The 24,061-nt window shown below is 34.5% G+C and overlaps 1 protein-coding gene across 2 annotated transcripts in view; it reads right to left on the bottom strand.

Annotated features, from left to right (window-relative positions):
• Nucleotides 1–24,061, bottom strand: part of DPYD (dihydropyrimidine dehydrogenase) — an 805,636-nt gene that overhangs the window by 562,060 nt on the left and 219,515 nt on the right. For both annotated transcript variants that reach the window (XM_077746119.1, XM_077746120.1), the window contains exons 6-7: nucleotides 8,924–9,120; nucleotides 779–860 (exon numbers count right to left, since the gene is read on the bottom strand). In XM_077746119.1, coding sequence (XP_077602245.1) covers nucleotides 779–860; nucleotides 8,924–9,120 — 279 coding nt within the window. The remainder of the gene's footprint in view (nucleotides 1–778; nucleotides 861–8,923; nucleotides 9,121–24,061) is intronic.

Here is a 24,061-nt window from a genome sequence, read left to right as displayed (position 1 = left end):
TGCAAGAGCTATGAAAAGTTTGTTAATCACTTTTCAAAATACCTTTTGCATGCATTTATAGAATATATTATGTAAATCCCAATACTTTATTAATATATTGTGCATACCCATTATGTAAAATTAACACTTTGAAACAAAAATAGCAATATGTTCAAGTGAAGAGTCAGAGTATAATACTCATAATCAATAGAAAAGAATAGGGATATCTAAAGCCAAATTCTGAGAGTACAACTATGTTACTTTTGACCATTTTTAAAAGAACAACATTTATTTCACAAAACAATGAAAAATACAAAGCTGTTACTTTCTACACCACCGATTTGCTGCTTATGTTAAGAAAGGATTATCACATTAACACTACTGACATGATGCATATAATAAATAAAATAAACCTCTGTAAGATTATGTTTCAAATTGTGAAATACAAATGTTTCAGAGTGCACACAACTTGCATGAAAAAAAATGTGATTAAAGAAACCAAATCCTTCTATTAGCTGCAGTGAACCCCTAAAGCAATTTAGGAATTTGTTTCTTACAGACAATTAATCACATGCAGGCGTGCCAGATGAGAACTATTGATTGCCCTTTTCCAGGCTAGTGGCATTCAGACAGTAGACAGACAAATGCCCTAAGCAAGGAGAAGCATCTTTCTGCTTCTGCCTGGTGTAGATTTTAATTGTTCTTTCCTAAAATATGTGACATTTTGCTGTTAATCTTTAGTGTAGAGCTTACTCCTTTCTCTTTGAGCAATGCACATGTCTTTATGTTTTTCATTTACCTTTACACCAAGGTCCTTCATAAGTTCAATCTCAAAATGCACTGCATCATATGGTAGCCGGAACTGAGGGATTTCAGAAGTACTGGAAGAAAAAAAAAAGAAGAAGAAGAATAAAACGAAGCACTTGTGGACATAAAGAAATAGATAATTCGTCAAAAGCAATTCCAACACTTTCAAGTTTGTTAGAGTATTTAGGTGAATCATCTACTAACAATCCAATGAATTCCTAAGGAAAAAAAAAAATTAAGGAGCACCTGGGAGGCTCAGTCGGTTAAGCCTCCAACTTCAGCTCAGGTCATGATCTCACTATTTGTGTGTTCGAGCCCCGCACTGGTCTCTGTGCTGACAGCCAGCTCAGAGCCTGGAGCCTGTTTCAGACTCTGTATCTCCCTCTCTCTCTGACCTTCTCCTGCTCTCTCTCTCTCAGAAATAAATAAAACATTAAAAAATTAAAAACAGAAAAAAAGAAAATATTTAAAAAAGAGGAAATTCTTTTTTTTTTTAATGTTTTACTTATTTCTAGGAGAGAGAGAGAGAGACAGTGTGAGCAGGGGAGAGAGGGAGGGAGTCACAGACTGAAACAGGCTCCAGGCTCTGAGCTGGCAGTCAGCACAGAGCCCGACGCGGGGCTCGAACCCACGAACCACGAGATCATGACCTAAGCGAAAGTCGGACGCTTAACCGACCAAGCCACCCAGGCGCCCCTAAAAAAGAGGAAATTCTTAAAAACACAAAAATTAGCTAAAACTATTTTTAGTATTTAATATATATGTGTATGTTCCACAAATATACCACTAGCTTGTTCAAATTCAAATCTGTAACTTTGTATTACTATGCTGTTCAGGATACTATAGGGTTGGTTACTGGTGATCTATAGAACATTTTTTATAGTAAACCAATCTTCTTTGAAAGTTGTAAGTGGCCCAAAAGGACAGAGTCATTAAAAACTAATCCTATTTAATATGAGTGCTTACGATTTGCACTTAAAAAACAAAATGAACCCTAAAATATAATCATTTAAATAGTATAATAGTTTATGGAGTATCAAAGGTAAGGGCCAACAAGTCTTCAATGTTTTATAGCAATAAAAAGGTTACAATACATTCATGAATATATAGTAATTCATTTATTCAGTTATCTATTTATTCAATAAGCATTTACAAAGTACCAGACACAGCATTAACTGCAATGATTTGATGGTGATTTTTACCAAATTCTCACTTTCAATATATTCTCATTCTTGGGGAAGGTTACATACACAGATAATTACAATAGAATGTAGTACATGTAATGAATGAGGTATATCCAGGCATTATAGTGACACATTTCTAAAATAAATGGATAATTGTTGAAGATGAACCTACTGAATCATTCAATACCAAGTCTCCCAAAGTACACACACAGACTTTTCATTCTTTGGTAACTTAAGAACTGAACTATTCAATTAATTTTCAAATATAAAACAATTAGCAAGATATCATGCTTAGTGCTATAGAAAGTGCAAAGTATTAAACAGTATAAAATTAATGTCCTATACTACAGGGGCTTTTCATCTAGTTAGGACATAAGATTATATGTAAGAGTAAATATGGGCCTAAATCAGAGATAAAAATCACTTAAAGCTTGTGGACTTTAGCCACACTACGTTGGAAGTCATCATAATACTCTGCCACAGAGGGCCCTTGTAGGGTATTAGAATATTGCATCCCCCAAAAATATCACTTTGGCATAATGATTACTTTGAGCAGAAGGCAACTGAGAAGAAGCAGATATAATAAAAGCTCTCTGCCACCCTTAATATTTGCCTAAAAGCAGGGCATAAATTTACAAAGTTTTGTCTCTATTTCCCTACCACTAAGGGCAGAACTCTTAATCACCAGGAGATAATTCTAGAATTTACTGTTCTTCATCAAGATGCTGTATAAACCTCAAGTTCTGACTACTTTTATGAGTGACTCATCACTGTGTTCTTCTATTTGTATGCCTGATACAGGTATTAGTAAACTGTTTTTCTTGTTAATCTGTCTTTTGTCTGCTTATTTCACAGGCCCTGCCACTGAACCTAAAAGGGTTGAGTGTATTTTTTTCTTCTCTGTACCCTCAAAGGCTACACAGAAAGATTCTTAAATATTAAGAATTGTGTGTGGACACAGACACCCAGCCTTGATAGGCAGGGAGCTCTGTGGGAGAGAGACTGAAAATGGACTAAAGCTGGGTCTGATGCAGTTTCCTGAAAGGCTGGACAAGAGAACAAAAGCAATGAATTATGAATAAAGAACTCCAGCCAAATAAACCAACCATAGCAAGGCAACATCCAGATACATTGTGAGGCTAAATTACCTTCTTCTGACTAAGCCCTAACCTAGAATTTTTATGGTATTTCAGTAAGTATATGGTATAAAAGAATAAAAATAATGCTAGTGAAGGCAAATGGTTGCTGTTTCAAAAACAGCTCTGAAAGAACAGGCTGTAAGTGGCAGGAACAACTTTCCTGTTGCCCAGAAAGAAAGGATGACATTACCCAACACCACAGGAAGAAACTAAACCAAAAAGGAAATATAACTTTGAAAGTTGAAATAGGCATTGGAGTAAATGGAATGCCAGGCTACTGTGACTTCAGCAGCTTTGGTTAGATCCTCATACCACTCTGAAAGCACTGTAGCCAGCACTTAGCAGAGTGCTTATTAGCAAAAGCATTAAGCAAATAATTGTGTGAAAATCACATCTCCCAGGGATATCCTACAGGAAGTGGAAGGTGAGATACTCAAAAAAAGTTGGTTAGATTTGGTTATTATCAAGTAGACAGGGAATAGGGAGGTGATTATGGATAGTTATAAATGTGATATATTTATATTCACCAATGGCTGAGATCAGCAGACAGATGGGAGATATATACACATACACAGTACAATGTGACAAACATAAAATATCACTGTGAAAAAGAGTGTTTCCAAAAAGGGGAGGCTTATTGTGGGATGAGATAATCAGGTAGGTGAAATGTGACAAATGATCAGCTTTCAGTTACAGGGAGAAGAGGGAAGGCATCAGAGGACAAAGAAAATGGCAAGGAGGAACAGAAAGGGGAGGAGGAAATACCTATACATGCTGTAATCAGAGAATGGCAATGGAGCAGAGGGGTGTCTAGCAGAAACAGCACAGCCCTGAAGTCTGATATCTTGAGTACTAGATGAATTCCTCCTTGTTTAGGAACTTTAAATGTCATCTACATGTAATGAATCTCACATTTTCATCCTCAGACCTTAATTCCAGCCCTTTATATTCACCTGAATGTCTAACAGGTATCTCAGATTTATCATGCCCCAAACTAAACTTTGGGTCCTCCACCCCAACACTGGACTTCAGACAACTCCATTCTATGACTTGCTCAAGCCCCAAATTCCATCATCCCTATCTCCTTACCAGCATAATTCCAAGCCGAGGCACAAGGCATAAGGGTATGCTTATTGTGTTGATTATGTGTATGCTTATTATGTATATTGGTTTAGACTAAAAGAGTTATAATACTGATTAAAATAAACTTGATTTGTATTTTCACCATGAGCTGTTTTCAACAATGTCACTGATATTCTAAACACTGTCTCCTTGCCCCTACTACCCCAAAATCTCTGGTAGATCTAAATTCTAAATAATAGCTATGGTTGCTATAGAGTTCTAGTAATATATTAGTGAATAAACCTTAAATAGTCCCATTTTTATTACCCATTCTTAGTAAACATTGACTTCCATAAGAAAAGTAATGTGAGAGATCCCAGTTAAACAGGGGCCACTGGCACATGCTGATCCAGCTGAAAGCATTCCTTGTTCCCACTACCACAGGCAGCATCTGTCTCCACCCCTCACTAGTACATACGCTAATATTTAAACAGTTGGTTTGGAATTTATAAAATGACAGCACATGAAGCAATATGAATTATGTTAATTCTAATTTTGGGCAACTATGAGGCTTTCATGTTTCAAATTAAGAGAGTGAGGGGGGCCTGGGTCGCTCAGTCAGTTAAGTAGCCTACTTTGGCTAAGGTCATGATCTTGTGGTTTGCAAGTTTGAGCCCCACATTGGGCCCTATGCTGACAACTCAGAGCCTGAAGCCTGCTTCAGTTTCTGTGTCTCCTCCTTTCTCTGCCCCTCCCCTGCTCATGCTCTGTCTCTCTCAAAAATAAATAAACATTGAAAACAATTTTTTAATTGAAAATAGTGAAACAGTGTGAACTATATCTTTAATATTGAAATTATTTCAATTGTTAAATTTTACTTTATAGGAATGACTCAAAATAATTTTTATTACTGATGGTTATATGATTTTTATTGAAAATAACTTTATTGCATAGATTGGAAGATAAACATGTTTCAAAAAATCTACTCCAGGCAGCAAGTCTGCTACCATACCACTAAATTGCTATTAAAAAAAAATTAATGTATGTATCATCACCTGACATATTCTATATTTGGTTTTTGTTTGCTTATTGTCTGCTTTCCCATTACTAGAGTGTAATAAGTCCCATGAAAAGAGGCATTTTGCTTTGTCCACTTTTAAGTTCTAATGCGTGAGATTATGATCAGCACATAGGAGATCAATAAATATTGAAGGAAGGAAGGAAGGAAAGGAGAGAGGAAGGGAATGAGAGAGAGAGAGAGAGAGAGAGAGAGGAAGGGTAACATCAGGTCATGGCTTTCCATGCCAAGCCAAAATCATTGTATCTTAGATTATGGGGAGGTACCGATAGATTTCAAGTAGAAGGGTGACATCATCAGATTTAGAAACTGTAAGAAAAATGAATTTGAAAGAGACAAGTCATGAAGCAAAGAGATCCATTTAGAGGCTACATGGGTACAGGACGTGACATGTTAGGGGCATAGAGAGGTGGAGAGGAGAAAGGACATTTTAAAAAGTATTCACAAAATACAAATCCCCAGGATACTAAAGAGTAGTGCAGATAATTCCCATATGTTTTTGTGATGCCATCTGCTGAGAGAGCAAACTCAGGAAGAGGAGTGATATTGACTGGTATGGTGAAATTTATAAGAGATGTCCAGGATTTGAATGTATGACCAGAACAGAGAGAAAGGTTAGGACAAATAACAGATTTTTAAATAATTTTCCTGGAAGTGGTAACTGACCACGAGAGTAAATGAAATCACTGGCAAGACTACATGGTGAGAAAGGGGTAAAAGAAAGGAAGACAGAATTTGACTGGAAGGATTATTTCCTAAATTTGTTGTGCTTGGGAAAACAAACTTTTATTCCTCCATCTGTACTCTTTTAACCATCTAAAGTGTTGACAGAAATTTTTCTGTGCAACCATAAATTTTACAGTGTCAGAAAACCTAAAAACAACAAACAAATAAACATAATCTTTCTTCTATGTTCATGTTTCTTTCAAGTAAATGGAATTTACCTATAACTACTCCCACTCTTTTAAAAGCAGAATTCTCATACTTCAATAGAGCGTTCCTTCTATTTATTATGGTATAGGTACCGCACTCTAAAATTGTGTTATATCACACTTGTTCTCAAAATAGTTCCTATTGCAATAACCATTTCATCTAAACCCCAATTTTTTTCATTGTCAATCAATATGTAATGCAAAAGACATGGTGAAGATGTGTGAAATAATTAAGTAAACCACTGCCTTGGCTACACTACCTAGCAAAAATGTCAGAATTCCTGTGTATTAATTTTTATAAGGAAAAGACAAAATCAAAAGGATATACATGCGTGCACACTTACAGTCTGTTAATACCATCTTTATTTTTGTTACCATATCATAAAGCCCTTTAACCTTTTTAAACACATGTTCTGAAGAAAGAAGCCACAATGAGAAGAAAGCAAAACTACTGATTATTTTAATATTGTTGCCACATTAAAAAACAATAAATCAATTGTGTTCAATGCAATAGGGATTAAGTCCTTGCTATCTTTCACCAAGTCTAGTGATTTTTTAAAAAGTGGTTGTGGGGGCGCCTGGGTGGNAAAAAAAAAAAAAAAAAAAAAAAAAAAGTGGTTGTGATACTAATTCACCAGGGATAAAAGAATCTGTTTGGATGCAAAGGAGAAGGAAAGATAAAACTTGACATCACCTCTTTAAGCAACTGATTTCAAATACAAAGCTAATTTAATCTTTTTAGCCACTTTGAAGATATGAGAGAATGAGAGGCAAGAGTAGATGAAAAAATAAATTAACAGGAAAGGGTTGTGGTTGTAATGCTGGCTAAATTCCAATGTCAGTTTTTATAATCCTGTAACAGTGGCACATAATGCCTCTTCCGTGGGATGGTCCAAATAAGACTGATTAAACATTTCATATTGTCCCTAGATACTGGGAACGTTCAAAGACAAAGGAAAGAAAATAAATAAAAAAATAATTTAAAAAAATGTTTGGTCATTAATCCAGGAGAATCCATTCCATTAGAAAATGTTCAGCAAATATATAAAAACGCAAGTTTAGTGTTAGTTTATATGATTTAGAAATTCCTACTCTGCATTTGAGTTAAAAAGAGATGGAGATGCTAGCAACCATAATAATATACCAAAATTTCAATACAGAATAATTCACAAACCAGCACTGTTCCATGTTAGGCTTCTTAAGAAAATGCAATTAAGGGGCAAAAAGATTTTTCCTAGCCTACTAGGGTATACAACAATTAAGTTCATATTTTTTAAATTAGCTCACATATTCATTGATGTGTATAATTGAAAAAAATGTACAATGCTTATACATATGTTGCTAATAGATTATGTTTTTCCTAATTAATAAAGCTGTGGTAAAACACCATTAAAAAGATAGTCTAAATCATTCCAGCAAAATAATATATTAGGTATTTTACATTCCAGGAATAAATAAAAAACTTTATAAACTATGTGTAATCCCTCAAAACTCATAGTAGTGAAACATCAATACAGAAAAAATAATTATTTCTTGACAATCAGGTTACTGTTTCTTCAGTTTATGCTTCATATCTTCTTTAATAGGTTTTCCTATTATATGATACCTTGGCTTGATGATTTAGTCAAATAGTTTTATTTTAATGCAAGCTTATCTTGGGTTTAGCATATAGTCATTTGACCAATATGAATTTTTACAATTATTAACACTTATTTATAGGTATCATAAAATATAAAAAACATAAGCATAAATTTTAGTCATAATTTAATTAAATATATTCACTGTGATTATTAAATATGATAAATTTACTTTAAAAATACTTTAATAATCATTAAATTTAAATGCTAATGAAACAACATATATGCCAAATGACTGTATAAGTCATAATTATCTGATGCAAGATGACACATTTATGAAAAATAACAAACTGAATAGTATTAACTTACCATCCAAATACTTTCTCATTTTATTTGCATTACATAGTTGTAACAAATTTTATTTCATTTAATCACAAATGTAACGTATATCCATTATATAGTCCTAACTACTTTAAATAAAGGAAACTTCTTCAACCAATTTCTAAGTGTAGTTTGAATACACTTTGAATCTGAAAGTCATTGATACAAAGTAAATACTTTTCATTTCAGTGAATGAATCTTCATGGGAATAAAAGGCTGTCAGTACTGACTTACAATCATGTTGCTGATTAATATCAAATATTAGTAAGGTATTTATGGAATAAAACTGCATATATGTACATTAATATGGAACAATTTTAGTAGACTATGACATGATTTTAATCAAATACAAAACTTAAGAGATTTCAAATTGAAAATACGTGAGCAGGAAAACATGTCTATGTATACAACAAAATGAATTATCCAATATTCTATAGACCTAGGTTTTCTCAATCTTTAATTTCTCTAATTTTCAGATATATCTCCTTTTAAGGACAGATATATAGGAATGAAATATATTTTCATATGACAGATTCTACTATTCATAAAATATTTTGCCGAGATTTATCTTAAATTCACTGAATAGACAGAAAAATTTTTAAATAAATACTGCTTAAAGCCAACTAAAGTGAATAATGAAATCAAAATTGAGCATTTGGAAAAAGAACATTTAAAATACCATCTGTGAGCCTGAAATTCCTATATGATTATGAACCAACAGTATTCATAATTTTTTACCTCATCATTTTTGATATTATAAACATGAAAAAAATGCAGGCATTACCTTAAACCACCAACATATTCTTGCTTTTCAAAGATAGTGATGTCAGAGTAGCCTAATCGAGCCAAAAAGGAAGCACAACTTATACTTGCAGGCCCAGCACCAAAAAGAGCAATTTTTGCAGAATAGGCTTTAGGCATTTTTTCAGGGGGAGGCAGAGAAGGATCTCGAATTTGTGTCATATTCATTGCTTTGAAAACCTATGGAGAAACCAAAAGCTGGTTAAAAATTAGAAACTAACTTTTACAACTTTAAACATGCTTTAATGTTTCAAATGTAGTAGTGTTTTAAATAAAAACGGAGTATATTTTCCGTATTAATATTGTATAATTATAAGTTGTATTGGGTCAAGTAGATGACATGCTCTGCATGACTCTTTCTCAATCTTTGGAATTTCTTTCCAGCTCACACATCCTATAGAAAGCATTTTGGCTCACTTTCCTTACACCTACTTCTAGGCCAAGTTAAGTGCTCCCCCTCTCAAGTCCTATAGTATATGTTGTATTCCTCCAATATAACTCCTTACAAATAATGTCTATTTATGTGTCATAAATGTGACTAACATGCTTCCATGTTAGTCAGAAGAACATTTGTTCCTTGACTTAGAGACTATATCATTAATAAACACACACACACATATAACTTACTATGTTATATGTTATATATTTTATGTCTTAGGTATTTTTAAAACATGTTACCATTGTGCTACCAGCAGTTAGTACTAATCTGGCACATAGACTTAACACAGTCTGAGCTAAATGGCCCTGAAAAATGTCCCCATAGTATTTTGTCCTTTTTATCTTCATATTTTTTCATATTTTACTGATTTACTTATCTATTTCTTCCCTTAGACCATAAAATCTTTAAATGTGGTATCATATTTGGATTCATCTTTTAATTTCTAATGTCTTAAATACTAATTAATGAAGAGTTTAAATTAAAAATTTGTAATATAATCATTTCTTATTTCTTTTTTTAAAATTTTTAATGTTTTATTTATTTTTGAGAGAGAGAGAGAGAGAGGAGAGAGAGAGAGGAGAGACAGCAGGAGCAAGGGAGGGTCAGAGAGAGAGGGAGACACAGAATCTGAAACAGACTCCAGGATCTGAGCTGTCAGCACAGAGCCCGATGTGGCGCTCGAACCCATGAACTGTGAGATCATGACCTGAGCCGAAGTTGGATGCTTAACCAACTGAGCCACCCAGGTGCCCCTACAATTTGAAAACATAGGTGTGTAGTTTAGTTATGAGCAACTTTACTTATCCAAATTCATATGCGGGTTAAGATTAACCAGCACATGTACTCTTTTACCTTCAGGATTTGCTCATGATATTCTCTGTGCCTTGAATACTCACCCACTCTGACTTTGCTGCATTTGATAAACACCTTTCGGGACCCAGTTTAAATTTCAATTTCTCAGCTCAACTTACTCTCCTTGCTAGGCTACATACTAGGTTTCCTAGCTACTGGATTCTACAGTAGAGTCTCACTGCTCCCTCTTAGTACTTCATTGTAATTTGCTTATTTAATTGTCTTTCTCACTAGGCAGTAAGTTCCCCAAGGGCTAGTATCATTCCTATCTTGTTCATCACTCTATCCTTTGCACCCAGACACCATTTAGTACCTAGTTAGTCACTGAGTGCCCAGTCACTCCAAATTGGAGTTGGAAAGTAAAGCTTCCAGGGGCCAAGAAATCCATGTTACTGGTGCTGGGGACAAAAGGATAGCAGCGAGGCAAAAGAAAGCGGTGGTGACATGGTGGACTAGGGGGATCCTCCCCAGGTCTATCTGCTTCAGTTGATTATTTTGTATTTATATGATTTCTATGGTAACAGCAGTAATGATTAACTACGGAGCCAATGCTACTTGTAAGCAAATGAATAATATAATAAAGGAATAGTAATTAGAAGGCAGTCATAATTAAAATGTTCTGGTTGTTACATGATATACCAAATAAACATTCACTAAACTATTTTCAAAGAGCCAGCTTTATGGTTTGTAGGCCATCTTTATTTTTCCTTTTTTGTCCTATTTCGTTATTTTTCTATTAGTTTTATTTCCTTTCTTCTACTTTTTTTAGAATTTACCACCACTTGTACCACCACCACACCCATCCCTACTCCAATTTGCTCTCCTTCAAGCTCCTTAAGATAGACATTGCCTTAAGTTTTCCTGTTATACACACTTAACACAATGTATTTTCATATAAAAAAGATTTTTGCTGCATTTCATAGATTGTCAGTGGAAGTTTTCATTTAGGTCTAAATATTGTATAGTTTCTATTGTGATGAAGTCTTTAACCCATAAATCATTTATGAATGTGTTTCTTAAATTTCCAGACAAAAATTTGTTGTTTCATTTTCATATTTTTTTATTTCTAATTTAGTTATGTTATAGAAAAAATATAGTCCATACATACTTCTTTGAAAATATATATGTAATTGATCTTAGTTCAAGGTCAATTTTGATAAATGTCACACCAGTATGTGAAAAGGCTGTAGTCATTCTGTATTAGAACAGGGATACAGGAAACTTTTAAATCAATGTATGAAGCCTTATTAAAAAAATCAAATTAATTTGAGGTAAGGCTGTGTTGTACTGTATATATAGTTTATGAATGTCACATCTTTTAAGACATTTATTCTTTTCATTATTTTTTCTTTATTTTTATTAATACTTTCCCCCTCTCCCAAATTCTAATTGTTACATATTAATATCACTACACTAGCTTTCTTATGGTTAGTGTTTGCATAGTATATCTCTTTTCAACCATGTTATCTTCCAGCTTCCTGCTAAGGTCTTTTGCTTCTAGACATTACCACAACTCTTTAGTATTTATTTTTAATCTATACTAGTCACTTAGGTTTTAATACACAAATTTAATAAAATTAAGTTATTGTGGCTAATTATATATTCAGATGTATTTCTACTATCCATTTTATGGTTCCTATTTATCATGCTTTTTCTTTGCTTCTCTCTCTTGTGTTTTATTTTTGCTTTCCTGTCTCTTGCTAAACTGTGTTCTCCCCAACTACCTCTTTTTGTTTTTCTGACTACTTAGAAGTTACAGATTCTATTTCCCTATTTTTTGTGATTAGCCTTAAATTTTTAACAAAGGTATTTCAATGTTTTTAAAAACATATTCTCAAGTGATTAACTATTTCCTTCTTCTCCCAACATAAAAGACTCTAAGGACACTTAACTACCTACTATATTTACCCCACACCCCCCTCAAACTCCTTTCTTGTCAATATTATATAAAATTTTATTGCTATTTTAATTTTAACATGCTAAAATAAATTTTATAATTACTTTACACTATTTAATTAAATTTACCACCATATTTTGCTGGTTTCTTTGCTCATTATTGTTTCTTGCATCTCTCTCTCTTTCATTCACACTGAAGAATAGCTCATTTTTAGTAGTTCTTATGACAAGGTGAATAAGCCACCTTAGATTTTAAATGGCTGAAAAGTATTTTTATTAATGTCTTTTGTTAAAGAAGTAATAATGTTCTTTATCTGAGGCCTTTAAAAATATTGTGCTCTGTGTTCTTCACATCTGTTAATGTTGATGAGAAGTCTGGAGTTCGTTTAATTGTTATTTGGTTTGAAAGCAATCTTTCTTATTGTTTTCCAGAAGCTCTGATTCTTTTGTGATCCTCTCTTTTTTATTTTTCTTTCTTTATATCTCCTTACTACACTCTGGTTGAATTTCACAGATCTATTTTTTCTTTTTACTTCACCAATTTTATCTGTGTCTATACCCATTTTTAAATTTAATTTTTTATTGGAATTTACATTTCAACAAATATTTTCAATTATTTTTCATATCAAACTCATTGTTTTTTATAAGTTTATCTCACTTTCATGTCTACTGTTTTTATGCTTATTTATTTAAAAGGCTGCATTATGGTATTATTTATGGTTCATTAGGATACATTCATCATCATTGGGGCGCCTGGGTGGCTTAGTCGGTTGAGCGTCCGACTTTCGCTTAGGTCATGATCTCACGGTTCGTGGGTTCAAGCCCCGCGTCGGGCTCTGTGCTGACTGCCAGCTCGGAGCCTGGAGCCTGTTTCCAATTCTGTGTCTCCCTCTCTCTCTGACCCTCCCCTGCTCATGCTGTCTCTCTCTCTCCTAGAAATAAATAAAACATTAAAAAAAAATTAAAAAAAAAAAAGGATACGTTCATCATCTCTGGGTTGAGTCTGGTTTAGCACTGGTAGCATTAGCTCTTCCAATGTAGTTTTTTTTCCCCCTATTTTTTTTTAAAGTTCCAACACGGGGCTGGAACTCATGACCCTGAGATTAAGACCTGAGCTGAGATCAAGAGTCTGATGCTGAACTGACTGAGCCACTCAGGCGTCCCTCTTCTAATGTATCTTTGAACATTTTGTTTGATTTAAGTGGGATATTTCTGTTGCAGCACTTGCTCTTTTGTTTCTTATATCAAGTATGTGGTAATACCCAGCTAGCAATACCCTTCCTTCTCCTTCCTAACTAAAGAACCAGGTTTCTTACTGGAAACCCAGAGTTCCAGTCCCGGAGCAATACTTGGAGATATCACAGAACCAAGTGACTGTGCCACTAGGCACATGCTGAAATCACTGGGGGACAGCTGTCTCTGCTTCTCCTTAAAGCTTTATATAAGGCCCAGCCCTGCAAAGTAGTTGCACCTACTTTTAAAAATTTTCTTCAGGGGCAGGTGAGTCTAGTTTTTTAACCTTGCATAATATTTTTGGTACTTATTAGCCTATTTCAGTGAAATTCCCCAGCACCTCCTGATTGTTTCTACAGAGTCTAGCAGAGAGAGGCACAAGTCTTGATCATATTCTGAAAATTTCTACAACACTTCTAGTCCACAAAAGTTTCTACAGTCCTTTTCACTTCAGCTATTAACTTTTATTGTGTTTTTTATATTCAATTTATTATTATACTTTAGAGTAAAATGGGTGGCTGAAATCTTTTTAATTTTTTAATCAAAATATGTATATGTTGTCAGGGATAGAATTTGGTGATTCATCACTTACATATAATACCCAGTGCTTATCCGAACCACTGATCTCCTTAATGCCCCTCACCCCTTTAGCCCTTCCCCATACCCCAAAAGCCACCAGCAACCCTGTTTGTTTTCTGTATTTAAGAGTCTCTTGTCATTTGTCTCCCTCTCTGATTTTATATTATTTTTACTTCCCTTCCCTTATACTGATGTTTTATATCTTAAATTGTACATGAGTGAAATCATATATTTGTCTTTCTCTGACTTATTTTGCTTAGAATAATACACTCTAGTTCCATCCACATTGTTGAAAATGGCAAATTTTATTTTTTTATTGCCAAGTAATATTCCACTGAATACGTATATATCTCCTTTATCCATTCATATTTTGATGGACATTTGGGCTCTTTCCATATGTTGGCTGTTGTTGGTAGTGCTGCTATAAACTTTGAGGTACCTGGACCTCTTCGATTCAACATTTTTGTATCCTTTGGATAAATATATGGTAGTGTAATTGCTGGGACATAGGTTAGCTATGTTTTTAATTTTTTGAGGAAACTCCATACCATTTTCCAGAGTGGCTACACCAGTTTGCATTCCCACCAGCAGTGCAAAAAGGCTCCCCTTTCTCCACATCCTCACCCTGTGTTGTTGCTTGAGTTGTTAGTTTAGCCATTCTGACAGGTGTGAGATGGTACCTCATTGTGGTTTTGATTTGTATTTCCCCGACGATGAGTGACGTTGAACATTTTTTCATGTATCTATTAGCCATCTAGATGTCTTCTTTGAAAAGTGTCTATTCATGTCTTCTGCCCATTTCTTCAAACTGGATTATTTGTTATTTGGGCAATGAGTTTGATAACTTCTTTACAGATTTTGGATACTAACCCTTTATCTGATAAGTCATTTGTAAATATCTTCTCCCATTTCATCAGTTGCCTTTCAGTTCTGCCAATTGATTTTGGTTTTTTGTTTGTTTGTTTGTTTGTTTTTGCTGTGCAGAAGCTTTTTTATCTTGATGAGGTCCCAATAGTTCATTTTTGCTTTTGTTTCCCTTGCTTCCAGAGACATGTCAAGCAAGAAGTTGCTGAAGCCACAGTCAGAGGTTGTTGCTTGTTTTCTCCTCTTGGAATTTGATGGCTTCCTGTCTTACATGTAGCTCTTTCATCCATTTTGAGTTTATTGTTGTGTACAGTGTACAAAAGTGGTCCAGGTTCATTCTTCTGCATGCCATTGTACAGTTTTTCCAACGTTTGCTGATGAGACTGGTTTTTTCCCCCTCCATTGGATAGGCTTTCCTACCTTTTCAAAAATTAGTTGGTCATACATTTGTAGGTCCATTTTTGGGTTCTCTATTCTGTTCCACTTATCTGAATGTCTGTTTCTGTGCTAGTACCATGCTGTCTTGATGATTACAGCCTTGTAATACAGCTTGAAGTCCAGAATTGTGATTCATACAGCTTCTTTTTCTCCTCATTCTTTTTCTATTCATACCTCTTCTATTTTTTTTTATTTTTATATCACTGATTTCTGCTCTACTCTTTATATAATTTATCTTCTTCTGTTGGTTTTGGGCTTTATTTGCTATTCCTTTCCCAGCTCCTTTAGGTGTAAGGTTAGGTTGTGCATTTGGAAACTTTTTTTCTTCTTTAAGAAGGCCTGGATTGTTATATACGTCCTTCTTATGTTGTCTTTGCTGTATCCCAGAGGTTTAGGTGTTACGTTTTCATGTGCATTGGCTTCCATGTACTTTTTAATTTCCTCTTTATTTTCTTGGTCAACCCATTTATTCTTTAGTAGGATGTTCTTTAATCTCCAAGTATTCATGGTCTTTCCAAATTTCCAAAGTCTCCTATTATTGTAATATTATCAATGAGTTTCTTCATGTTTGTGATTAACTGATTTATAGATTTGGACACTTTCACGTTGGGGGGATAAATATGTACAACTGCTATATCCTCTTGGTGGATAGACCCCTTAATTATGATATAATGTCCTTCTTCATTTTTTGTTCTTAGTTCAAAATCTAGCTTGTCTGATTTAAGTATAGCTACATGAGCTTTCTTTTGATGACCCACCATTAGCATGATAGGTGGTTCTCCATCCCCTTACTTTCAATCTACTGGTTAGGTATAAAATGAGTCTCTTGTAAGCAGCATAAAGCATCTTATCCATTCTGATACCCTATGTGTTTTGACTGGAGTATAGCCCATTGACATTTAGAGTGAGTACTGAAGATATGTATTTAGTGCCATTGTGTTGCCTGCTGAGTTGATGTTTCTGATGATGCCCTCTGGTCCTTTCTAGTCTTTATTGCTTTTGGTCTTTTTTGTTTTGTTTTGTCTTTTCTCTACTAAAAGGGCCCCCCCCCCCCAAAATACCTTGCAGGACTGGTTTAGTGGTCATGAACTCCTTTAATTTTTGTTTGTCTGGGAAACTCTTTATCTCTCCTAATATTCTGAATGACAGCCTTCCTGGATAAAGAATCCTTGGCTGTATATGTTCTGATTTAGCCCATTGAATATATCTTGCCACTTTTTTCTGGCCTGCCAAGTTTCTCTGCAAACCTGATCTGTCCTACCTTATAGGTTAAAGACTTTGTTTCCCTTGCTGCTTTCCTCTTTCCTTGTCTGTGTATTTTGTGAATTTGACTATATGTCTTGGTGGTGGTCAGTTTTTGTTGAATCTAACAGGAGTTCTCTGTGCTTCCTGGATTTTGATGTCTGTGTCATTCCCTTGAGTAGGGAAGTTTTCTGATATAAACCTTCCATACTTTTTTCCCTCTCTTCATCGTCTGGGAATCCTAGGATTTGGATTTTTTTAAATGATTATTTATTTATTTTGAGTGAAAGAGAAAGCAAGTAGGGAAGGGGCAGAGAGAGCGAGAGAGAGAGAGAGTGAGAAAAAATATCAAACAGGCTCCACACTGGCAGTGCAGAGCCTGATTAGAGGCTCTAACTCATGACCATGAGATCATGACCTGAGCTAAAACCTACAGTCCTATGCTTAACCGACTGAGCCATCCAGGTGCCCCCTGGATTTTATTAATGAGTTACTGAGTTCTCTAAGTCTTGTATTGTGCTATTCTGCCTTTGTTCCTCTTTTTTTTCCTGCTTCATAATTCTCCAGAATTTTGTCATCTAAATCACTGATTTGCTGCTCTGCTTCATCCATCCTTGCCATCCATTGGAATGTGGCACCCATTAGAGACTGTATCTTGATTATAGCATTTTTTATTTCATCCTGATTAGATTTTATTTCTTTCATCTCCACAGAAAGGAATCCTATGATTTTTTCAACCCCAGCTAGTATTCTTGTTGTCATGGTTCTAAATTGTACTTCAGACATCTTGTTTATATCTGTATTAAGCCCCTAGCTGTCATTTCTTCCTCTTCTTTCTTTTGGGACGAATTCCTTTGTTTTGCCATTTTGGAAGAAGACAAAAATTAATAAAGTGAAAAATAGGAATTTAAGAAATAAAACATAAATAAAATAAAAATTTAAAATTAAAAACAAAACAAAAAATCAAATAAAGGAAGCTAGATCCTAGATGTGTTTTGGTCTGCTTATAGAATGAAGCTTAATAGATAAAAAAGGGAAAGCAAAAAAAAAAGGAAAGAAAAAAATTTAAAGTTATTAAAAATAATGATATGCTAAAAGAGCTCAGAGGGCACAGTTGGGCAAGACTTGGTGTAGTGGCTCTGTTCTCCACTAGCTGGTGTTGATTACCTTCCTGGGGTGGATCAGGTGTTGTGCATGTGCAAGCAGGAGAGGTGGAAATAGCCTCACCCAGCTCATTAGTCTTTGGCACAGGAATTCTGCACTCTCACCAACCCGAGATCAAGCACCCTCCTGTGTCTTAGGTCTCTGTGTACTCCTTGCCTCTACCCTGTCCACGTTCAAGCTGTCTACTTGACAGATGGCACCTCCTTCCAGAGTTTCATCTCAGATGGGGTTGTGTTTCAAAACCCCATACTTCAGAGACCCCTGTGGCTTGGACCCTTACCAACTCTGCGGGTGGGTCTTGCTGAGCAATGGGTGGGTGCCAGCTACCCCAGAAAACATTTGAGCGATCGTTCAGCAGTAGAGGTTCAGAGATGATGGCAAACCACAACATACAGCCGGTGCCAGGTTTTACCACACTCTGGCAGCTTTGTTCCAATACCAGCAAATGTGGCAGCTCTCCAGGATCTGCTGGGACCTTTGCCTGTGGGGAGGCCGTGTGGCCTCTACCAAATGCTCTTCAAGCAGGGGAACTACTTCTCCTCCTGTGGCACATGGACCCCTCAGATCACACTGCCTCCTCTTGGGGATTTACCCTATTTACTTACCAAAGCACCGCCAAGCACTGAGCTCCAGCATTTCTGACTGTGCTTCACTGTTTATAGAATCTTAATTATATTCAAACCCTCTACTTTCTTCCCATCAATGGTTTTGGGGAACAGATTTCTTTTCAGTCCCTGAGAGTGTTTTCACTCCTTCTCTCTCTTTCTCTCCAGCTACTTTAGGGGGAATACTTTTCTTGCAAAATCCCAGTGCACTGCTCTCCCTCTTTGTCTTTGTCCTCTCTCTGCAAAAACAGCTCCCTATCCTCTACAGCTTTTCTCTCTCAGTTAACCTTCCTATACCATGTACCTGCTGAGTTCTGTGGCTCAAGTTATGCAGATTGTTGTGTTAATCCTCAGATCAATTTCGTAGGTGTGCAAAATGGTTTGGTGCTCATCTGGTTGCATTTCAGTGTCGAGACAGCTCAGGGTCTCCAAGTTGCTCCACTATCTTGAATTTTCTCTGGTTGTTTATATCTTAATTCATGCCTCTCACAAGTGATCCATATTGCTACAATATCACTGCTTTCTACTTTTTTAAACTTCTAGTCATCAAATGTATTTATGAAAATATGTACTTTTAAGTTATTAAAACTTAAACTAATAAAACTAATTCATTCCAAACTGTAAGCTGTCCAGAAGAGTACATATTTGGGCTTAAAAAAAAACAAATTCAGGAAAAAAGAAATCATAGCAAATAATCTTAGCAAGTATATAATTTTGGTAAATTCCAAAGTTATTGCCCAAATCTTGGAAACTTATTTTTATGTCTTAAAGCTCTACATAGTAATAAAAATTTTTAAATAAACTAAAACATTGTGATGAAAGTTATCTAGCAATATATCTAGTCCTAGAGTTTTATTATTGATCATTGTGCCAGCATTGAGTATTTTTAATAGATATCTAAAGCATTTTGGACAGGAATATTAGATATGTAGTGAGATCTATCATATTATTCTTTTCTATTAACCATCCATTAAGACCAAAAGGAGAGACACAAATTAAGCCATAATAGATATTACTTGTATTTGCATCCACAAGAGCAACATTTCACCACAGTAGAAATTATTGATGTTATTACTGTTCTATGTATATTTTTCATGTACATCTTATTTCTCCCAGAAATAACAATTATTTTTTTGTACAAACAGTATTCACAAAATACCAGTAATACTGGCAATAAATAGGAGTAGTATTAGAGAAATTTTATTCAAGAATGATTCAAGTTTCGGACAGTAGGGCAAGTGTAAGATGTCATTAATCTAATAACTATTTTATAATCCATATTTTACTTATAAATGACCTGCAAAAGGAATTAGCCATAAACAGTTGTTATCATTCATTATCATGGTAGTTTATCTTCGTTCTAGGTTAGGTACATGAACGATAGATTTTATTGACCACTATGCCAAACTGTATCATAAATGTGCTAGAATCATTCCTAAATTTACTTATAGACCAGCTATCATCAAATCAGGATGATGCTTTCCAATTAAAATAAAACTTAAGATATAATCTTAAAGTTCAGGGCCCCTCATAGCATGGGCCCCTTTCAAAGTGCTGTACTTAAATTATATAGTAGTGCTTTTTTGTAATTTTTCACAGAAGGAACTCCAAGTTTATTATCTTATGCCCCACAAAACCTGGGCCCTGTATATACAATAATCTTTCACTGGTCAGAAAAATAATAAATAAAATAAAGGCTTTCTAGTAACATGCATATACAAAAGAAACAACTAAGCCACAAGCATTCATGTTAACAACCTATTTTAATATAGTTGCTTCATATCACACAGAACCTCTTTTTGTGAGTTGAGAGGTATAGTGACTGAGATAAATGTTGCTAAACCAACAAGTGCAATACGGTGAACTTGCAGCCAGAAAACCTGCATTTACAATGATTTAGTATTGACGACATAACATTATCTGGGGGAAATGAGAATCTGAGAAATGATGGAAATTAAAGCATTAGCTTTGTATTCTAGATCTACCTTTATTAAACGTGAGTTTAGGGAAGTTGCTTAATTTCATGGAGCCCCATGTTGCAAAGAATACACAGAATAACATTTACCTGAAGGGATATTTTGAAGATTAGTTAAGTTCTAAGTGAAGTACCTAACACTTTCCAGGGCAACAGAAGTTTGCTTAATGTTAATTATTTTTGAATCACTTTGAACCTTAGTTTCCTCATGTATGAAATGAGGAAAATATTACCTAGTTTACATGTCTCCAGGGTGGTTTATCAACATTTTATAGTGAGATATTACAAAAATGCACTAAAGTGCTATGCAAGCATGGTATACTTTTGTCAGTCTACATTTTCTCCTGCCTGATCCTTTCCTTTGTACTAAGGTCTGACCACCTCTAAAACCAAAAAAGAAATTTTTTTAATTTGTAATGTTTTTTTTATTTATTTATGAGAGAGAGAGAGACAGTGTGAGCAGGGGAGGGTCAGAGAGAGGGGGAGATACGGAATCTGAAACAGGCTCCGGGATCTGAGCTAGCTGTCAGCACAGAGCCCGATGGGGGGCTTGAACCCATGAACTGTGAGATCATGACCCAAGCTGAAGTCACACGCTTAACTGACTGAACCACCCAGGTGCCCCACTAAAACCAAAAATTAATGAAGATTGAATTATCAGTCCAAAGATCCTAATGTAAATTCAATATGTCTTACTAAGTTTGCTACAAAATTTATTTGTTGCCTGTATTATTTCCTTAGAAACACTGTAGTTTCTCAGGACCTGCAGTTAAGAAGTAGCCTACAACACTTACTTCTAATCAATGCTCAATCAATGTTCGTTTAACTGAATCCTTACCTAGTGGGAACTTATTACACTGGATGTTCATACAAGCTAATTTGCCTGGGATAATCCTGTTTTGTGCCTGCTGCCCTGAATTAATTATTAACAATGTTCTTGATCACTCTTTAAAGTATATCAGTCATTTGATTACCTTACTTATAAAACAATCAACATAACACACAGAGTATATTCAATCTCACATTTCAGAGTATGTATGTTTTTTTGATAATGGTTTTGAGAATTACACTTTTTCTTTGTCTCTAGTTTTTACTTGACAAAAGAAATGGACCTCAAAAATACATTATTTGAGAGAGAACACACAATAATCTATTATATATTAGTAAACATATTTCTATGTTTTCCCCTATATGCTTGTAGAAGGCAAAAGTTTAAGGCTTTTAGTGACCTCCACATTCATAATGAAGTTATAATGGATATAAGATTTGTCCTATTAAGTCACAATTAACTTGAGTAAGCATTGTTCCTCCTTCATTTACAATTCTCCAACACATTTACTGTAGTATTCAAATAAAATATAAATGTTGATTTAATTTAAATAATTGTGAAATGTCTCAATGTAGGCTATAATACCTGGCTATTTGAATTGCATTATTGTATTTTTTTATTGTATTGTAGGCTCTGATCAATTTGATTTGAATTGTGTCTAACCAGTAAAATATAAAAATAAAAGTAGTATATGATAGTGTATAGTATATGATGGTGAGACAAGAACTGGGTTATATCAAATGAAAGGTGATGTAAAAAACCTACTGAGAGATACTCTTTAAAAAATTTAAAGAATAATTCTGTTCTCAGTGAGTCACCTGATTTGCTCTGGAATTCCATTTGTGAGTCCCATTCTTAACCAAAAGTATAAAATCAAAACTAAACATGCAATGTCAAGAAGTATATGCCACATAAAACAGTATATTTAATACATAATTTCATAGAATATTTATTGTGAAAGCCAAATAATGTTTTTAGATAACAAAAACGTAATCTAATATATTTCTAAAAATTCATAACTGGGCCAGCAATATTAAGTAGTGAACCTATGGCCCTCATTCATTTTAACATTTAAAGTCAAGCTTTGAACCTTGAGCATTTAATTTTAGTTTCTCTAAATTGCCTCCATAACTAAGTAACATCAGCGGAAGGGAACTGATTTAACATTCATCTAATCATGTACTTCCACTTTATTTTCTGACTTCAGAAAATGAGTAGAAAGACGTGTTCTCACTTCTTTCTTCTTTTACAACAATTCATTAGTTAAATTTGAGAGACAGTGAAAGTCTGACTGGTCTAGACATATGATAATGTAATGATTTCTTAAAAATCAATTACATACTCGAACTCCTTTCAAATAAAAATTTTCAAGGGCTATATTTGTGTGGAAAATTTTAAAACCCTCATGAGATTGAAAAGAAAATCCACACCAAACTATTATTTCCAAGTTACTTTATTGAGGTAATATTGTTATATCTAATTGAACTAGGAAAAACTGCTTTCTAGAGAGTCAGAATCACCCCACAGCCTGTTTGTTCTATAGGCACACAAACGTGTCTGAAGCAAGGTGACTACAAATGTGGGGATTGCAAGGGACTGAAAACTAATGACAAGACAGAACAACAACAAAAAGCAGCCGCTATCCTGATTCTACTGCAGGCTATCCTTTGTGTGATTTATTTCTTTTCTATTACATTCTCTATGTTCCATATGCCTATGTTCAAATAGAAAAGTATAAAGTATGGCAGACTACAAAGCTGATAATTTAAAAATCACTTATAAATAATAGGAAAAACAATTTTGAAAAATATCATACTATTTTAGTCTGCTTTCCTAACCTTACCTTAATTTGCTTGAAATATAGATTTGTATTTCTTTAAAGGTCAAAAATCAATCACTGTTTCATCAAACAACTAAAATAAATAAAATTATTTACATCATGTTCTACTTCAAGTTAAGTACTCATATCATTAGTTTACTAGTTTGGAAGAATAATAATATTTTGCACATTATATTTTTTCTTTTTGTTGGCAGTCAATTAATATGTTGTTTGTGTTTTATGTATCTTCATAACAACACTGACATTTGGGTAAGTTTACGTATACCATCCACTGACTTATGAATATAAAACTTTTTAAAGTATCTTGTACTAAGGCCAACTTAAAAAAAGAGTTTTTCTTCATAGTTCCATTACAAGACTAATTTATGATTTGACAAATATGTTTGAAGCCACTATTTATAAAGTATAATTGAAGTACAAAAGTAAGATACATTCATATTTTAAACTACACAATTCATTTAAGATGCTTTTAATGCCATCCGAATCTGTGCTATGTCTTAAACACACACACACAGAAACACGCACACACACACACACACACACAAGCAAAATGAAACAAACAACTTTGCTTTGGGAAGGAGAGGAAGGAATTTCATTAAAAACAAGTGAGGGTTGAAAAGGGGGACTTCTGCAAGATGGTGGAATAGGAAGATTCTGAATTCACCCCCTCCCAAGGACAGACAAAATCTAAAGTTATATATGATTAATTTCCCTCTGAAAAATATAAAAATACTAGATGATGTTATTCTCCACAAACAAAGAGTCAAAAGACCATATCGAGACAGGCAAGGAGAGACAGATATGGTCTCAATGAGAAACCTACCCCTGTTGCAGCAACACATAACAGGGAGGTATCTCACCAGTTTAGTGCTGCCCCTGGATTAGTGAAGGGCAAGTGTCCCACATCAAGCACCTCAACCCCTGGGATCTACACCACAGAGATGAACCACTAAAACATTTTAGTTAGAAAACCAGAGTGGCTGATATTGAAAATTGAGATTTTCTCTTTAAAGAACTCACATGCAGTCCCACTCACCCTGAAACCCAATGAAAAAAAAAAGAAACAGCAATTTGAAAAGCAATTCTCTCATCGGTGAAGAGATTTATTTACTAATCTAAAAGCACCTGCTGGAAGGGAAGGGGATAGTGGAAACTCTCCCTGGAG

The sequence above is a fragment of the Crocuta crocuta genome, unplaced genomic scaffold, assembly GCF_008692635.1.
Source record: "Crocuta crocuta isolate KB4526 unplaced genomic scaffold, BGI_CrCroc_1.0 scaffold48, whole genome shotgun sequence".
NCBI classification, from domain to species: Eukaryota; Metazoa; Chordata; class Mammalia; order Carnivora; family Hyaenidae; genus Crocuta; species Crocuta crocuta.
The sequence above is the reverse complement of the archived record's forward strand: the minus strand, read 5'-3'. Positions and strand labels throughout refer to the sequence as shown.